Consider the following 18,375-nt stretch of genomic DNA (forward strand, 5'->3'; position numbering starts at 1 on the left):
TTAATTCACCAAATAGTTATTCTGTTTTCAATCTGAAATAAATAAATAAAAAATCCAGTAACAAATAAAACATCTTATAGATACAATGATTAAAAATATTTTAGAGCAGTTTGTGTATTATTGGAAACATAACTCCCTCTGTATAAAAGAGGTGCACTTATCTGACCGCACAAGTTGAGCTTAATCTGAATGTTTGTATTACAGGTGAAAAAATGATTAGTTTCCTCTTATCTGGACTGACCTTTGTAGTGCCAGGACCACAAAACAGCTTTTCTGCAATCTCAGTAAGCCCTCCAAAGAAAGAGAAGCTTAACTGAGTTTTTAAATATTCAGTCAATCATCAGTAGGCTTGACATCAGTAGAACTATGGCCAGGATTAGCAGACCTCTTGGTCTCTGTTGAGCTCCTGAGGAGGGATTCTGGTCAGCGGGAGGCCCTCTCCTGTCAGGAGGTCTGAGATCTAGCCTGCAGGAGTTGTGAACCTCTTCAGCGGGAACCTGGACCTCACTAGGCGGCTCCGTATTCATCTCATCACGGACCTGGATACACAGTGAGATGAGAGGAGGGTGATGGAAAAGGTGCTCCTTGCAGTAAATTATCCATTCTTACGCTAAGAGACATAATGTTAAATGTACATGACGTCCCATTCGAAACATCTTCGACAACATTCAAACTGTTGCTAAATTTGACTTTTTTCCACATGTGTGTATCTAAATTGAGATGGGGATCAAATGTGTAAAAAATCTGCTGATTGCAGGGACATAGAGTGTAATTATCAGCCGTTCAAAGGCATGTCTTTGCTTAGATTATACTAGAACTGTCACCGAAAAAAAGAAATACAAAATCTTTCAAGCTCACCCTTTCCACCTCCTCAAACAGTTGCAGGAAGTTTCTTCGGAGGACATTAGCCAGTTCATTCTCAGTCCAGTTCCTTCGCAGGAGTTCCTGAATCAGGGCGGGATACTTTGACACATCCTCTAACCCCTGAGGAAAGCTGTTATCAACAACAAAAATGAAAACCCATTTCAATGCACATTTGTGATCAGCCCCAGAAAATAAAGTTCTGACAGCTGCTTAACATGTTACCAACTGTTATAAATAAGTAACAGTGACAAGAAAATCTTTGATAACTCTGGTCGATTAACAGTATCTTGATTAAGTTTCTGTTTGGACTGGTTTGCTGCCAGAGAGAAGCCCTGTGAATTTGCTGCTGCAGCTCTCTTTGTATGGCTTTCAAAAGTACAAAGTTATTGATTTTTACCATTTTCAGCCAGATGACAGCTGAGAAAGCCAAATCGCTGATAGCATGACAGACTAACAAGCATAAAATCAATCTAGCTCAACAACAGCCTGGAATAAGTTGTATGGCAGGCACTAAGGAAAAGTGAGACCTTCACACATTTAAGTAAGTGTGTCTCTGAGTCAGAGATACAACAAAACACAAAAACACTTCACTTCTGTAAATTTAATACATATCAATCTGATCTGCCTGGTGCATCCTGGATTATTCTCACCTCACAGCACCTTCATAGTCCCCTCCAATTCCTATTGATTCAGCTCCAATCACAGTCTTGATGTGGTCGAAATGGTCTGTAAACCAAATAAATAATAGAAAAGAAATAAAAAACAACAATTTTTCTGCATTTTGAACAAACACTGAACAGGTATACTCACCAGCCACGCGAGAGATGTTGGCCTCATCCTTGCAAGAAATGAATCGACTGTGGAGATTCACCATGATCAGTCCTCGTTTCTTTTTCTGAAAACACAATGCGTAAATTTCACTGACAAGACTAGCGAATTATACAAAAGTATCAAGTGTAAAATGATTCATGTGTAGACAAGTTTTCAACATGAGTCACTTCACACCAGCGTCACATGTACTTATTGTTTTTATGCATGGAAGTGGCAAACACCATGTCGATGTCTTATTCAAACAGCCTGAAGGCCTGAGCTGCACCACTCTCACAGGCTTGTTTTGCAACTTACACAGATAGCTATGACAAAATGCTAATGCTGATTTCAGGTTGAACAATATTCAAACTACAGATTATTTACAGTCAGCATTTCTGTACTGCAACTAGAAGCTAATACTTTGTGCAGGCCAATTCAGCATGAATCCAAACTAAATTCTCCATGAATTTCATGATAGCAAACACTGGTTGTCTCACCAGCTCCTTCAGCAGCCAGTCAGGTACGTTGCGGCTGTGGTTGCAGATGGAGTAAGAAGATGAATGGCTAAAAATAACAGGAGCCTTGGAGTGCCTCAGCACAGCCATGACTGTGCCCCAGGAAGTGTGAGAAAGGTCCACGATCATCCCCAGTCTGTTCATCTCCCCCACCACTGCCTTGGAAACAGGTTGAAGACATTTTTGAGCAGCTTTTGACAGTATCATAATACATGCATACAAATACACTCATAAATACAGCAATAAAAGAGTGCTCATGCTGCTGTCTGATTAGCTCATCTGAACAGTTTATGACTTCTAAAAAGGCTGTTTAGCCTGATTAACAGCTTTGTTGACATTTCACATCAGTTCATACCTGCAAGTCCAATTTATGGCCAAGGCGTGTTTCTGTTTAGTGCCTCACTTCCATAGAACAATAAATGAGCAGGAGTTTTCCAGGCAGCGCACTAGTTTTGGAATCCAAACCCTCCAAGCCCCCTTTTTTTCTGGATAGGCTCTTACAGAGAGGCACTCAGAAACTCATTGACACGGTTACCTCTATCATCAACTACTTGTCCTTTTCCCCTTCTCCTGGCTTACAGGGAAAATAGTTCCCATTTCAGAGTCTTTGGTCGTTTTCTTGGTATCAGATCACCTTCAGCCAAAGGGTGTTGTTCGATAGATGGAGGTGGCCATATGCACCACTGGAGTAATGAAAGTGCAAAGACAGGGGACAGGGACAAATCTGTTGGAGAGCCCTACCACTGGGAAACTTCACCTGGATACAAATGGAAGCTTTTGATTGGCCTTAGAAATTAGGGTAAACTCTGGGTTGGGGGGCTTGGGTTTTTGAATACCATAGCTAAGGAGATTGAAAGGTATGCAGAACGTTGAGCTACATCTAAATTTTACCAGACTTACCTCTACAACTGGCAGAATTTTTCTAAGGATACTGCAAATCAGCTCATTAACAAACAGCTCCAAAAGAGCTGCTAGAATAAGAAAACAAAACAAGATATTTGCTTTATGTAATAAAGTTAACAACACATGAGTGAAAAGCAGCTGACAGTCGAGAGGCTGGCGCTTACCTCTCCAAAGGGTGTCAGACTGTTGTTTTGTCTCTGAAAAACTTTATACAGCTTGGAGGAGGATTCAGCCCTGCATGAACAGAAAACAGTGACAAACACAAAATTACTGAGCACCCTTCTTTACTGCAAATTATAACATTTGTCAAACCCTGCTATTTTTTTTTTTTAATGGTTAATTAGCTTTTTTGCAACATAGAAACGACACAACACCCAGAAAAAACAAAACAATACAATACATAGTAATTACAGTAATAATAGTGATAAAAGCAGTGCAAATTACAAATTATATCAAAATATAAAAGGAATAATACAAGTGAATATATAATCAATTTAACAATAAATGGAATTGGTTATGAAAAAGGGATAAAAAAATATTATTATTATTTATAATAATAATAATAATAATAATAATAATAATAATAATAATAATAATAATAATAATAATAATAATAATAATAAAAAGTAGATTTTAGATAGTTTTACCCCTTACTTTCTGAATTGATTAACAATTATAAAAATAGGTTGTTTTTATGTGTGTTGCATTCTTACAGATATTAAATTAAGTGGTGATTGTAAATTTGAGTATAGTACACACAATAGCTTTAGCTTAGTTATATTAGACATAGACATGAGAAGTTTTTTCCCTGACCATTATATTGTGACATAGTTGATCTGATACCATCTCTGGTATATGTAAGATATAAATCAATAGATAATAATGAGATACAAAGGTCATTTCAGCTGCACCAAGAACTGACATAAAGGCAGGAAGTGTGGTTTAGTATGTTCTCCCAGGTCTATCTCCCAAACTACTTTAATGGGGTTTAAAAAGATCAGATGTAGAGAATGTATCTGGTTATAGATGTGTGAAATATATCTTTTCAAAACAAGAACAGGTTAAAGAAATGGGTTAATACCTGAATCAGTAGTTGATAAGGAAATCAAGGGAATATATTTTTGACAAAACAACAGATTCTTTACTAAGATCTCTAATTTCTTCTTGATTACCATGGTGTGTTGCAGGTATGTGTGAGGGCCATGGAGCGGACACCAAGCTGGTAAAACATTCGCAGGGCTGGTAGGCTGCTGTCGATGGAGTGCCCGCCCTCAATGCTTATCAGACAGGCTATCTTATGTCGTAACTTGGAATTCTTTAGTTCTGAAATAACACAGACACATGACACATAAAACAAACACCCTTTTAAATAAATACCTCCAGCCAAGTCACTGGCCAGCATTAGCTCACGTCGTGTGTGTTTTAAAGTCTACTCTCATAGACTAATGCTTTATCACACAAGTTTTGATGCAACATTATTTGTCTAAGAATGGTAATATAACTAATTGGCTGTGTCATGACAATGAGTAACATACATCATCGAGAATATTGTTTTACAATTTAAATTCTTGTTATTTTTTACACAAATTTATGACGTTAAAAATCTTTTCTGTCTTTGATCGCAACATAACTCTAAATAAATTGCATTACTCATATTCTACAGCACTTTACCCTGAACAGATGTGACCAGCTCAAAGTCCTTGTACTCAGTGCACATGCGTCGAACAACATCTATTTGTTCCAGAGTCAGCCTCACAGCATCTTTCTCCTGGGCCCCACACATCACATACACCGCAAACATCTAACAAAGGGACAGGGAACACAAGTGAATGGGAGAAATTACAGAGGTCATTCTAGGCTGGGTCCAGTTGTGAAACAGCAAGTACCACAGTTGAAATTTTGTTTTTTTAAAGTAAGGCTTGATCATTTTAATACCTGTGCCTGTACGTGGCCTGCTTGAAGACGAGAGATGTCGGTGGCAACTCTGCTGACATTATGAAGGTCAATTTGGCTCAAGCGATTGTTGTGAAGAATCCTCAGCTGGAGAGCTAGATCATTGTGACTTACAGACAGAGACAGAGGGTGTGAGGGAAGATGACGAGGCCATCTAATTAGATTAGTACATTAAGTGGTTCCAGTGAATACGTGTAGGCTAAAAGACAAACACCCTTTACCCATCAATAAGAGGATATCTGGACATCAAGTCATGGACTCTTTCCCTCTCAGAGTAACCAGACACCAAAGGATACAGAGAGGAGAGCACCACAAAATGACCAAGGGATTTCATTAGGAGGCCGCACAAACCACTTGAAGTTTTCCAGGACAACATTTCAAAACATATTCTGAAGAGAGAAAACATAATGGTGTATCTTCAAGAGGAATCACACATGTCAATACATGGTCAATATATAACCAAACCTAGGTTATAAAGGTTTTTTTTAATCATAATCTAATCTGATGTTGATCTGATCTCATTTGAAAGTCAATTCAACTGTAAGCCTAGATATGAAGTCTTAATGCATTTTTTATCAGGATCTGTAAAATAACAGTAAAAATAGTATTTAAAAACACATACCTGGTAACTTTCTGGCCTCCTTTTTAGACAACTGTACTGAGACAGTAGAATATGAACTTTCCAGGTCTCCGCCCCACACTGGAGAAAAAACCTATCAACATACAAACTGGCCACTGACACATTCAGGGCCCATAGGAAAAAACAGTGAAGACACAATGCTAATTAAAATACAACGTTTTAAACCCCGACCTGATTTGATTGCAGCCAGATTACGCTTAACCCTGTTCATTTTAAATAAATGCGTCCCGGAGGTTGGCACCCCGGCACTGACATCTCGTATCGTTGCTTCCTCCTAAAAAAAGACGTAAACATTTTTACTAATCAACCAATGTTGATGTTGTAACCAGTATTTAAGTGTCAAAAATAAAAACAATTGAGGTGCTCAGTTTAATACCACCAATCTGATTTTATGACATATTTTAAATGTCTGCATTATCTTTTCGTGTTACCACCATTGATGTCATGAATTTACGAGGTGCAATTGAAGGTAGCTGTGACCTGTAGAATCACTGTTGCCATCTGCTGGAGAAAAGGGGAATCGGCAATTAAGAAGATACTCAAGTCTTTCGAATTTATGAGTTGTTACATCTGACAATGCGCCGAAAACTTTGCAAATTTGTTTAAAATGTGTTTCTTTTGATAGTACTTCGACATTTACGGATTACTTTGCGAATTTCAAAGCTCCTGAAAAGGCAGCCGGAAGTGCCCTGAACTTATCAACATGCTACTGTGAATGTATCGGTCTAATTGCGAGATATGCTATGTTTCTGTTCGAGGAAGAACAAAAACTGTGTTCGCCATTAAAAAAAGTACAACCTGACTTCACTAAATCGTGACAGTCGTTGATTGCCCTCACCCTGTTTGGACAGTTTGGACCGGAATGTTTGGACCCATGGCCAACAGGTAAATGAGATAAAAGTGTACCCCAATTTTTTGACTGAAGATAAATTGGAACAATTTTACTTTGGTTTAAAAGGCTTTTGAATCAACTTCTACACAACCAGTTCCAAAGACAAACTGTTTCACAATTTTCGAACAACAGTGACTAATTAGCAACACATTTTATTGATCACGTTTCAATTTTCGTTTTGTTTGCAGCACAGGATGGTTTGACCAGCGGTGTGGAAGGCTTTAGAGGGGAGACGTTGCTTAAAACAAGGTAGGCCTATATTTTGAAAAAAGTATATTTTTGTTGGCTTTAGTTAGGCATATATTTTGTTGCTGGACGGACAATAAATTTGGTCTATTGGGTTGATGATCAACATGAGAGCTAGCTGCCATAGACTATCAGACTGAAAGGCATAGGCTATATGCCAAATAGACTGAATATATTCAGTCTATTTGGCATATTTCAAATATATGAGCTATGATTTTAATAGCCAGACTTTTGTAATCTTGGAAGGGTGTAATTCAAACTCTGGGTAAAGTTACTGTTATCACAGTAGTTGATGTTTAGTAGAAGTGTGGTGTAGCTAATGCAAAAAAGTTAAACTCAGGAAAAGCAGAAGCTCTTACTCCTTTACCTTAGTGGGATTTGAGAATGGTTCAAGATAGTACTGTGTGTTTCCTCTTTAATAATTCATGGAATTTTTGATAACTTGGAACTTGCTGTGGCCCATATCCTGGCAAGCAACAACAGGTGGAGCTGATGATAAACATTCCTGTAAGCCTGCAAACTCTTGGATTGCAAGGGCTCACAAAATTGTTACTTTGGCCTTTAGAGCAGCCTCCAGAGGCTGATGGTGTGGATGTTTTAGGGGCTCAGTGGTTTGAAGACTTTGCATTCATGCACGTCATTAATATTTTAATTTGTATCATGGAGCAGCCCTTAAATTTTGTGTAATCTCTCTTGTGGTGTCTGTGCTGTAAATTCTCAATTTTTAATTTTTCTTATTTTGGCATTCACCAAAATGCTGTATTTTTTATTCAAAAGAGAGCCTTGAGGGAGATATTGTTTTGGCAAAAACTTTCCAGCTGTGTAAGTGTAGTTTTTTGGCAACACCAGCTGATGTTGTAGTAGCAGAGGTTTATTCACAGATAAGTTTCCGGCCCAATTCATGGGGCATCAAGTCTGTTTTTTTCTATGTGGTGGTTGTCATGTGTTGCTGCCTCAAACCCCCTGTTGACTATGAAAGCCCGATAATGAGACTAGTGACTCTGAAGCGCTACCTCAGGGGGTTACTTTCCTCACCTAAACAAAACATGATTCTCTGAAAGATGCCTCTGGTACTGTCTGAACTGTGGCCTAAAGCCCAGTCCACCAAAGGCTTCTGCTTTTATGTGCTTTCAAACTTCAAATGTGCCTGTGTTTAATTAATCCAGGTTGGATTGTACAAATGTGAATCAGTCTTGTGTTGATGGCGAGCATCAGGGTGCCACAAATGAATTTCAATTAATTTCAGTAGGAAGATGGGACGCCTGATTCAGTGTTCCTCCCACTGAGATTTGGCCTTGTACTCTGTAATGAGGAGAGTGATTCGCCTCTGATTGAAGCACCCTACTGCTTCAATGGAATAATCACAACTGTGTTGATATTACTTTACCAACCCACCCACTGTGCCGAGTGGACCCCCAGCTGACACTGTTTGAATTCAAATTAACCAAATCATTTAGTCAGATTGTCGACCTTAGTGTGGAACGGGACTTCAGTCGAAGAGATAAAAAATCCTGGTGTTAATGTGGGCTTTTTTCATGTGGGAGCTCAACACAAGTTCTGGTCAGCTCTGTAGCAGGCTCCTGCTATTGTTTGAGAGAATGTGTTTGAAAGTATGAGTGCAGGACTTTGTTCACTGTCAGGTGACTCATCTTAGAAAACTGAAACATGTAAGGAATTAGGGATTAATGTGATAGTCACTGCCTCCTCTGCTCCATTTCTTGCTCTATATTTGGGGACTTCTTTTATGCTTTCATGTGGCCTGTCAAAGTGTGCATTTCGGTACATTCATTCTTTATTGCAAGTTCTCAAGTTTCAATTTCTTCACTTCAACCTTTTGAAAGTCATTGCAATTTTCCACATCAGTTTTACTGTACCTGTCATCAATGCTTTCTTCTTCCTTTATAGTGTGCAGTAAGCAAACAGCTTTCTGAGGGCTACAGTCCGTTTCACAGCAGGCCAGGCCTTAGTCATAGAAAAGAAAATAACAATATGTTGAAAGTATGAAAACAGACACATGATTTTGGTCACTTTTTTTGTCAAAATTAACAGATATTCTAAAACCACTCCTAATAGGGCTAAGCTGCTATAAACTCTTTGACTACACACATTAACAGACCTGTACTTTTGACTCTGTGTTACTTTCCTTGATTATAACTACTAAAATATATAAACTGTGAAAATTCAACCAGGCTAATGTGATTTCTGTCACTTTCTTTCTTTCTTTCTTTCTTTCTTTCTTTCTTTCTTTCTTTCTTTCTTTCAACTTATTTTTTACAATAATATAGAAAATAAAAGTGTAGTAGAGCTTAGGACAAATCCTGAAAAACATCTTTGAAATCAAGTCCCTTAAAAGAGGTTTTCTTTGTTTAAACCCCAAATAATAATCTTAAAATGTATGGCATGGTATAATTTAGGGGTGGGTAAAAATATTGATGAATCGATGCATCAAAAAAATTGCCTCGCCCAATTCTATATCTATTCAGCAAATCCTCTCAATCGATTAATCTCTTGGCAAATGGGGGGTTATTCTCGTTGTGGACGAGGGCCAGGAGAGCCCAAACAACAAAAAATGGCAGCCAAAGCAGCAGCAGCAGCAGCAGCAGCATAAAGCCAGATCCGTCAGCTTTAAAGTCTGACGTTTGGGTTGTTTTCTTGCTCCAAAAAGTGAGGTGACGCACCACATTTGTTCACATGGGGCATGAAAATCGATAGTCGAAGCCTTCAACTCGATATCAAATCGATATCGAATCGAATCACAACCTAAATCAAAATGGAATCGAATCGTGATGTTCTTAGCAATACCCAGCCTCAGTATAATTTGTTTTGCTTAACTTTAATTTATTGTTTTTACTGTATCTTAAAGATTGTGATACTTTTCATTAGGGATGCACGATGTTATTGGTACAATATCAGTATCGGATGATAAAAGCTTAAAAACACGTTTATCGGTATCGGCAGATATGACAATTTCTGCCTTTATGCACAGCTGATAAGGTGCTATTCAGGTAGGATTATTATTGTTTTCCATCTGAAAAATAAGCTCCTTAAATAAAATGTAGCACTTCATTTATTTGCACTGCAGAGCTCTGTGTCTGTCACCAGGTTGTTACAGTCGCTCTAAAATAATCAAATGCATCGTGGTTATGTTTAAAAATGCATTGTACATTTAAAGTTCATGTGATCTAAAGAAATTATTTTTCTGTATTTCAATACTGAATGTCTTGAGTTTGAAAAAAATAATACATTTCTTATTTATGGTAAAATCAAATGTTTTTTGTCTTGTTTTATGTGTGTTTCTTAAACAAATAAGACCGTCACAATAAGAGTAACATATAAATTCCAGTACAGGGTAGACTTAGCTTTCTTTACAGTGAAAAAAACAAACAAACTTGTGATTATCGGTATTGGTATTGGTATCGGCCAAAAGGGGTTCCGATATATCGGCATATCGGATATCAGCAAAAATCCAATATCGTGCATCCCTACTTTTCATTGGGCTTGTATCTATCTGATCAACACTGGGCAGTACTGGACTTCACAATAATGACCACATTTTAAGCTGATCCATGAATCTGCTTTCATAAATACTCATTTAAATTGCTGAGGTGAACTTGCATAGAGAGAAATACTTAAATGCCTTCATCATATTTAAACAAGTGATTAAACTCTCTACAATAACTGTCTACTCCTGGTAGATGGGGATTAAAATGATTTGCCTTTTAATTGTTTCACTCTTTAAAGAGAAACTTTCAGTCTCTTGATGTTTCAAGGGTAAAATGCTAAAGAAATCCTCTGTGCCTTTCTTTAATTATTAAACCGATAAGCTGGAATAACGGATTCAATTACACCGGTGGCAGCAGCTGTTCATCACTCGATCACTGCTGAGAGGAAAAGGAAAGAATGTTAACACAGAACCAAAGGACACAGCAGGTTATTAGCAGACTGTTGGCTACAGCAAGTATTTAAAAACAGGAATAAAAAATAGAATATGTTTATCAGAGTACTTTGGAAGGCATCTGTGGGTTTTTGTGCGTTGGTCCTGGAGATTTTTATATCTTGCTTCATTACATGATTGTATGTTGATGTGAGAAGGATGGTTTGTCTAAAACTGTAGAATAAAGTCATCCAGGCAAATTGAATAGAAAATGTGTCATCATGTTTTCTAAATACCACTACCTGGTTTTGATATTAAAATACCTACAATTAAGGTTTCTTATCACAGACGCCAAATTATATGATTAAACTGGATTGTGTGTTGTTCTTTTAATATCTGTTTTGCTTTTTGTTACTACCTTGTGCAAAAGATTGTATATATCATACACCAGTTATGCTTAACTGAGCCAGAGATAAATCTGTTTTCTGCATGTAAACTAATGTCCCCACCAGAGGGCAGCAACAGTCTGGTTAACATCCTTGCTGTTTTTCTTCGTCTTTTTAAGTCAGTCCTTCATTCAAGAAAAACAACCAAATGCCACCATGATCCACAGATCAGACAGATGAAGAGTAAATCCATCACACATACTGAATAAGTTAAAGAAAGCTCAAAGAGCTGAAACATTTGATTTTTGTTTATCCTAAATTTGGGCACAGCTCAGCCGTGACAATCAGAAGTCACAAGAACTCCATGTTCTCACCCACAAAGTCATAGGTGTTTATTTTAAACTGTTTTTTTTGTAGTGTTGATATGGTACACCCCCTACTATATACGTGTTTTTAAAAAGAATGCTGAGGACATTTCAGTCCCCAAACTTCTCATTTCTTGCGCCCTGGATTCTGGCAGCCCTGTAGTCAGTGTTCATTATCTGCTCTTACAGCTTTGACTTCAGCACAGCAATTACATCCTCAGCTGCACTGATTAATCCAACATGGAGGCATTTCACAAAATGTGTTTCAAAAGACATTTCCAGACACTTAGCAGGGAGTAGCTGTGGCACAGCTTGTTTATGCTGATAGACCACAGCCAGTCATATTGCAGTGAGTTGTTTTCAATGGCTGCTTAAGTGTTCTCTTAACCTCTAGTGTACACTGCGCGCAAAACAATAGACTGTTAGGAAAGTGATTAATTTAATCAAATTTGCTCCTGACATAAAATGAAGGTCTGCTGATGTCATGTTTGGGTAATGTATGTTTCTGTCGTTGTACATTTTCCCTTTTTATTCTGACTGATATTATGCCTCTGCCGCTCTTTGCTGAAATGCCGTAACCTTCCATTCTCCAGACAATCACATAATCAATCACTGTCCATTACTTGACAAGACGGACAAAGGGGGCGTATGAGTGAGAAAAACCTTTGGCCTGTCTCAACAAGCAAGAGGAATGTCGACTTCAGAGGGCTAACACAAGCAGAAAACATAGGCCCAGTAAATATTCAATTTAAAGGATTCCCAGATAAGGCGAGTTGAAAAATTGAGGCAGCACCCATTCTTCTAGATAAGAGAAGACGGAGCCATCTGGAGGCTGGGAGATAGCGAACTCCCACACCATCCCAGAGACCTCACTCTCATCTGCTGCAGCGGCAGAGAAGGGAAAATAGAGTGCCAACACTTTCATTATGTTCACTTCAAAGTAAATTTATTCACATTCAGAGCGTGTAGTTATTGGCTTTGGTAAACAAAAGATTGCTCTATTGTCTGCTTGAATAGATGATCGGTCAGTCCTCACATAATGTTGCCCTTTTTAGTGCTTTAATAAGTATTTGGCAAGATATTACCAAGTTAGTTAAGGGGAAAAATAATTGTTGGGCTGAAATCTTAAAAAACATTAATTTTAAATCATGTTTGTGAGACATTAACAATGTGATGACATCATTATCACAACACAAGCATCCTCATTTGACGGATTTTGAAAGTAAAATGTAATGTTAAATATGAAAATGAGAAAATAAAGACATGGATAAAAATATAAGAAGTTAACAAAATGGCAAAAATATGTAAACAAGTGTGTGTTTGCTCTATCTGAGGATGCATATATCTAACCTATTAAAGCCTGGGTGTGTTGGCCAAGCTTTCACACCACATTAATGCAGTCACATGAAGCTCAAGCTATTGACTGTTGAAAAATTTAGAAAAAAGAACCTTTTTAGGCTTTATTTGACATTCAGGAGGAACATGTTGTAAACTGGACATAGAAACTGTGAGCTGTAGCCAATATGCTCAATAAACTTCAACCATAGAACTTTAGCAATGCAATGTGGTATCACAAAATTGAGTATTGTGATTCCACATTGCATATTTTTCCCACATCAAGCATATCTCATAACAGTTTCCAGAATATGGGGATGGGGATGGTTTGGGATATCTCCAGAACAGATGCATCTGCTTTTCAGGGAGTATCGTCTAACTCGAAACATCTCTACGTTTTGTCCTTTAAAATTGTAGTCAGTGAAGGTATTGGAGTTATCGGTGGTGAGAAATGTGCCTATATATCTGTGCAGTCTTTTCAAATCTATCTACCGAGCACAAATTGTGAATGATCTACCCATATATTCTTGGCTGCAACTTTGAAAACAAATGTTTTTGGCAAAGTAGTCTCTCAGCTTGTGAATAACCTTGTCCACACTCTTAAAATGCACTCTGTTGACTCCTCCGCCGTGCTATTTCTTGCCAGCCACATTGGATTTAGCTCGGGGATAATGCTTTTGTCAGTATGTTTTATCTGTTCTCTCACTCAGGTACGCGATGCCGTTATCCCTAATTACCCCAGCTGCTTTTCCCACTTGGCCCAGAATTCTTAATGCTTGATAACAGATACAGGTCGATGTGAAACGTACTCACAGCCGCATTATCTGTTTGACCTGCATCAGAGACCGGCCGTCCCATAGGCTCCTGGGTGAAAACTGTTAACTCTATGATAACAGCTATAGACCAAGTGATAACCTTCCAGCAGTCTTGAGGACGCACAGTTTGCTACATATGTGCAGCATTGTGCAGCCGCAGCATTTCTTTTTCAACCTTGGATGCTCTGCTGTGCTCTGATTCATTTAATGGGATCGAGAGGGAGGTTAATCACTTTGTTCACTGTGGACTGTTAAAGTGCCAGATGACCACCATATGAAATATGAGGATTTGTATTTCTTTGAAAAATAAATTTAAAAATTCATGTCATAGCGTTGAACTCTCCTTTTCTCCCCTCTGTTTCAAGCTGTAACAGAATTGTCTCTTCAGTGAGACTCACTCTGATTAATTTACTTCAGGAGGCCGACATCTGCGTTTGCAGATTTTCATTAAGATCAACAGTAAAAGCTTCAGACAAGGTTTCACTTGTCTAAGTTATTATCCCCAGAAGACATGGTTGATGAAGTGGAAAGAGTTCTTGCGCAATGCTGAAAAATAATTCTTGGGAAAAGTTTTTTTTGTGTTTGTTTGTTTGGGGCAACTTTTTAAAGAAATAAATGTGTTATCCACCATATCCAATATGCACACACCCTCAGCTGGTTTTTTTCTGTCTGCCTCTTTGCATTCTGCTTGAAGTTGAATTTTATTTCAACTGCTATAGATGTCTGCTGCAGTTAAGCTTTAGCAATTACTCAAATGTACCTCTTTTGTGCAGCTAAAATGCTATCTAAATGGTGTGAAAAATGCAGACGGTCAATGCATGAAAATGAAAAGGAAAAAAAAAATCTGCAGCTTTTTTATTCAGTGTGTCAGTCAAACTAAAGTGCACGGTGTTATTGTGGAAACTTGGCCCCTTTTAGACCACATTGTTCAGCACATTATTTTGCTGGAGAAAAGAAAAAGAAATACAGCAGATGAGGTAGACGGTGCTGTACAATAGAAATGGTGGGTGGATAGGCCTATTGACTGAAGGAACGAGTACGTGTTTCCTTGGTTTTTATGTTCTGCAGGAACATTGTAGTGTGAAGCTGTGTCAAGCCTAGTTTTAATCCTTTTCACCACTGTGTTGTGTGATGTTATGCTGTTATCTTAATGATAATCTGTGCTTGTATTTCTGCCCCAGGCATATCTGTCAGAGTGGGTTGGTTTAGGAGGCTCTGCCTTATCAACAGCTTTGTCATTAAATCAGCTTTTTCTACAGACAAATTTCACTGCGGTTATTCTTATCAAAAGATCAGCACACTGTGATTTTCTCTTCAATCAGAGCTTTGCAAAGTCACTGATGTGAGTAAGAAAGACGAAATACAAAGCAGGATTTCCATGGGAAGAAAAAAACCCCAAACAATTTATTTAATTTAATTTTCATGATAAATCAAATTGGTATGTTTTTGCATTTGTCATACCATCAATGGCTTCAAGCTGTTTTTATTTATCATCCTAGTTCTGTATGTATTTTAAGAGGCTACACTTTTACACATGTAGGAAAAGAGATGATTGTAGCATGATGCCTACAATTTCTAGAGTCTGTAGACCGTTTGCTGCAAGCAGGAGTCTTGAACCTGTGCTATTCATGGCTTTTTTTGTCAGTGTTTAAAATGTTGTAGCACTACAGCAAACAGCTCTGAACATGTGGGATGTGCAGGGAATCACATCCCTTAAATGCTGTACAGAGGCAAGCTTTGGGGTCCCAGCCGAACTGACCTCTGGAGGCTGGGATTGGTACTCAGTTCCTGTAAGAAAGCACTGTTCTGTCTGAGTGAGTGTTCTGATTGTCTCAGCATTGTGCTTGAGTGGAGGGCAGCGCCAAATGAACTCCTCTGATTCAATCCTCTCTAGGGTTTGACACTGGTTCAGGCAGTCAGTGAGGAGGGAGGACGGAGACCCCTTCCCCCAAACACACTCTCTTACACTGAGGAAAACTGCTGTATGGCAAAGGTCCAAAAGGTCGCTTGCATGTACTTGTCTGTGAGATGCCAATTTCCACACTCTCCTTTTCCTCCCACAATGCACTAAGAGTCTCCGGGGGCTGATAGCCTGGTTCCTGGGGATCCAGCGGGTCTTTGGAAAGAAGGATGCTGATGGAGGGAACAGTCCTGTGCACCGTCATCTCAGACGTCCCTCCCTCAGAACTCTCCCACACCTCTTTCACCACCTTGTACCGCAGCTTGGTCAGCTGGTGCAGCGAGCCCACTTTTCTTTTCATGATCTCAGCACATGTGATGGTCTTTGTGACAGCACGCCCTGACCCAGTGAAGACCACCTGCCTGAGCCCATCGCTGCTCACTCCTCCACCACTTACACCCTTTTCCCCCTGCATCCGTGCCATAGCAAATCCCATTAAGTTGCGGATCTTACTTCCCTCCTTTACGCGCATCTCCAGCACCCCAGAGGCCAGTCCTGGAAAGGGACACGGGCTGTCCTCCTCTGTTCGGCAGACTTTCTTGAACCCGTCCTGTCCCAGTTTGATAGCAGGCGGAGGGACTTGTGCTGTGTTTGACATCAGAAGATTGGAGCCATTGTTTATCACTGCTGGCTGGCTGGCATTACAGTAACTTTGATCCTGGTAGACAGAGCAAGTCCCTGATGTCACCACGTTCTCCATCTGGATGGCTCGGTTCACCTCGAGTCCTGGGTGGGGCCCGACGACAGCATCTCTGGGGAGGTACTGGTTCTGGCCGCTGACCACTCCACACCCTGTGAACATTTCTCCTGTCTTCAGTGCTCCAAACAAATATCAGTCCAGACACACACTTTACCCACACAGAACAGAGCTCAGGATCATTTTCTCATGTATGTGGCTCTTTCTCTCTTCTGTCATCGACAGTAAAGTTTCAAGACATCACACAAGAAATTTCTGTCCTTTTCCCCAAGAGTACTATCACTGAAGTCTTTAATTCTCGCTCTCAGAAAGAGCTGCAGAAATAAGATAAACGCCCGGCTGGTGAGTTAAGAGCACTGCGGGGACCAGACAAGTTGTTCTTTAAAGAGTGTCCCGATTTCAAAACACAAATGACTATTTGGAAAGCGCTTTGGAGCTGGATAAAATTATAGAAAAAACTGAGCTAAATGGTTCTCTCCCTCCGTTTCTGTGCATTTAACATGGTGCTTTCATCTGTACTAGCTGCAAAAGATAGGAAGTACTTTGTTTCTTCTTCAGCAAAACTTTTTGAAAGAGAAACTCAAGCTAGAATCTATAGACTCCACCTTTTTCTGAGCCATCCAGTCCAGCGTTGTTGGTTGTGATCAGCTGATCATGTCGCCCTCAACTCAGGATTGACCTCCTGGGTTGTCCAGCTGTTAAGTTCCACCTCCTGTATGTTTGATGTTTTACTCCAGCTTGAGTGTGACTGTCCCTCCTCTCCTTGAGCTCCTCTTGGCATCCAGAGTAACTGTGGCCAGGTCTGCGATGAGGTCTGCGCCCAGGGTGTCCTCCCCTGAGCTCTGCCTTGTCTCCAGTGATGCTCTGGAAAGTCTATTCTGTTCCCCACAAAGAGACATAAGGGACAGGAGCTGCCTCACAAATGCTCACAGGAGGAGTGTCTGTGTGGTTGAGGGGGAGCATGAGGGAAAGTGGAGACAGCCCTCTTAAAGGCGCAGGTCTTTTCATCTTTTAGATGAACACCCTCCCCTCAACCACTGAAGCCTGCCATCTGAGGGGGAAAAAAAGAGAAGGGAAAGGCTACCGTGTCCCTTTAAAATGTAGAGCGCAGATCCCCGGCAACTTTGTCAATCTCTTTAGAGGACGTTCCAGTGTTCAATGTACATGACTGATTAAACCAGAGTTCTGAAATAGAGACTCAGTCAACCTTTAAAAATGCATTTTCAGCTACGAAACAATGAATTAAATTAGCTGGGTTATAATTGAAAACATCCTTCAAAGAGCCACTGAAAGTCAGCACCATTAAATTGCACTGTACTTAGCCTTTATCCTATTAGATGTTTGTGACCATTACCATTTACATAATGCAGCATTAATAGCTTCATTGTTGAGGCAATCAAGTGGCGCGGTAAAAATGCCTGTCTCTTAACGCTTGGATTGTTATATTGTTGCAGGGCTTGTGATCAAGGACACAGGGACCACAAAAAGCACAGAGGCATGACTTCCATGTTCAGGGTGCTGTATTAATAGTGACTGTCTTCATTAGGCTGGCAGATCTGTGCAGGTGAGAAGGCAGAGCTGACAGGTGGAGGTAATAAGCATCTTAATGGGCCTTCCATCACCAGTGGAGGGCGCTGGCTCGCTCCCGTCTGCCCCGAGTCGGGCCCAGACAGCTGTAGCGTCGCCCCGGCTCGGCCCAGTCTCTTGGTCGACAGGTGGATTTGTTTTTGTGTGTGACTGACAGATGGGAGAATAGGTAAAGACAGCCCACTGAGGCTGAACCTATGAGGCCAAGACAGAAAGAGGCAGGCAAGTCCTAACTACTCTCTGCTCAGTATATCCCATGGTGCTCGGTGGTATACAGACTGTATAAACTGGCTGTGGCTGCAGCTCAGACGTTCTGTGAGTCTAATTCAATGTGTCATGTGTATTATATTGGATCCCTATGGTAATCAAGGAAGAAATAAGGAAACCCCCCACAGCTCTAGTTTCATGTGGCAAAATGGAAACTGGATTTGAGTGAAATTTATTAGAATGGAAATCATCATTGACCCATCAAGAGTTTGATCCCATCCATGAAATATTTTTCCTGTTTCTGCTTTAAAAGCTCCTATGCATCT

At 39.7% G+C, this 18,375-nt stretch overlaps 2 protein-coding genes across 3 annotated transcripts; both read right to left on the reverse strand.

Annotated features, from left to right (window-relative positions):
• Positions 1–111: 111 nt before the first annotated feature.
• On the reverse strand, positions 112–5,710 carry dpep2 (dipeptidase 2). The gene is made up of 11 exons (XM_074666955.1): positions 5,668–5,710; positions 5,267–5,434; positions 5,028–5,154; positions 4,764–4,893; positions 4,265–4,415; positions 3,257–3,326; positions 2,172–2,348; positions 1,675–1,759; positions 1,515–1,590; positions 859–994; positions 112–539 (listed from the first exon to the last, which is right to left on the reverse strand). The coding sequence occupies exons 2-11, from the start codon at positions 5,419–5,421 to the stop codon at positions 330–332; spliced, it is 1,317 nt and encodes a 438-aa protein (XP_074523056.1). The 5' UTR covers positions 5,422–5,434; positions 5,668–5,710; the 3' UTR covers positions 112–329.
• A 6,993-nt stretch (positions 5,711–12,703) lies between these two features.
• LOC141787867 (ribonuclease P protein subunit p25-like protein) lies at positions 12,704–17,195 on the reverse strand. Of its 2 annotated transcripts, XM_074666562.1 has the most exons (2): positions 16,861–17,195; positions 12,704–16,350 (listed from the first exon to the last, which is right to left on the reverse strand). In XM_074666562.1, the coding sequence occupies exon 2, from the start codon at positions 16,256–16,258 to the stop codon at positions 15,515–15,517; it is 744 nt and encodes a 247-aa protein (XP_074522663.1). In that variant the 5' UTR covers positions 16,259–16,350; positions 16,861–17,195; the 3' UTR covers positions 12,704–15,514. The 2 variants fall into 2 exon arrangements, with proteins under 2 accessions (XP_074522663.1, XP_074522662.1); XM_074666561.1 differs by having other exon boundaries at positions 12,706–17,195.
• Between the last annotated feature and the right edge of the window lie 1,180 nt (positions 17,196–18,375).

This window comes from Halichoeres trimaculatus, unplaced genomic scaffold (assembly GCF_033239565.1).
Source record: "Halichoeres trimaculatus isolate MK-OKI-2021-1 unplaced genomic scaffold, fHalTri1.1 fHalTri1_scaffold_3, whole genome shotgun sequence".
Classification (NCBI taxonomy): domain Eukaryota; kingdom Metazoa; phylum Chordata; class Actinopteri; order Labriformes; family Labridae; genus Halichoeres; species Halichoeres trimaculatus.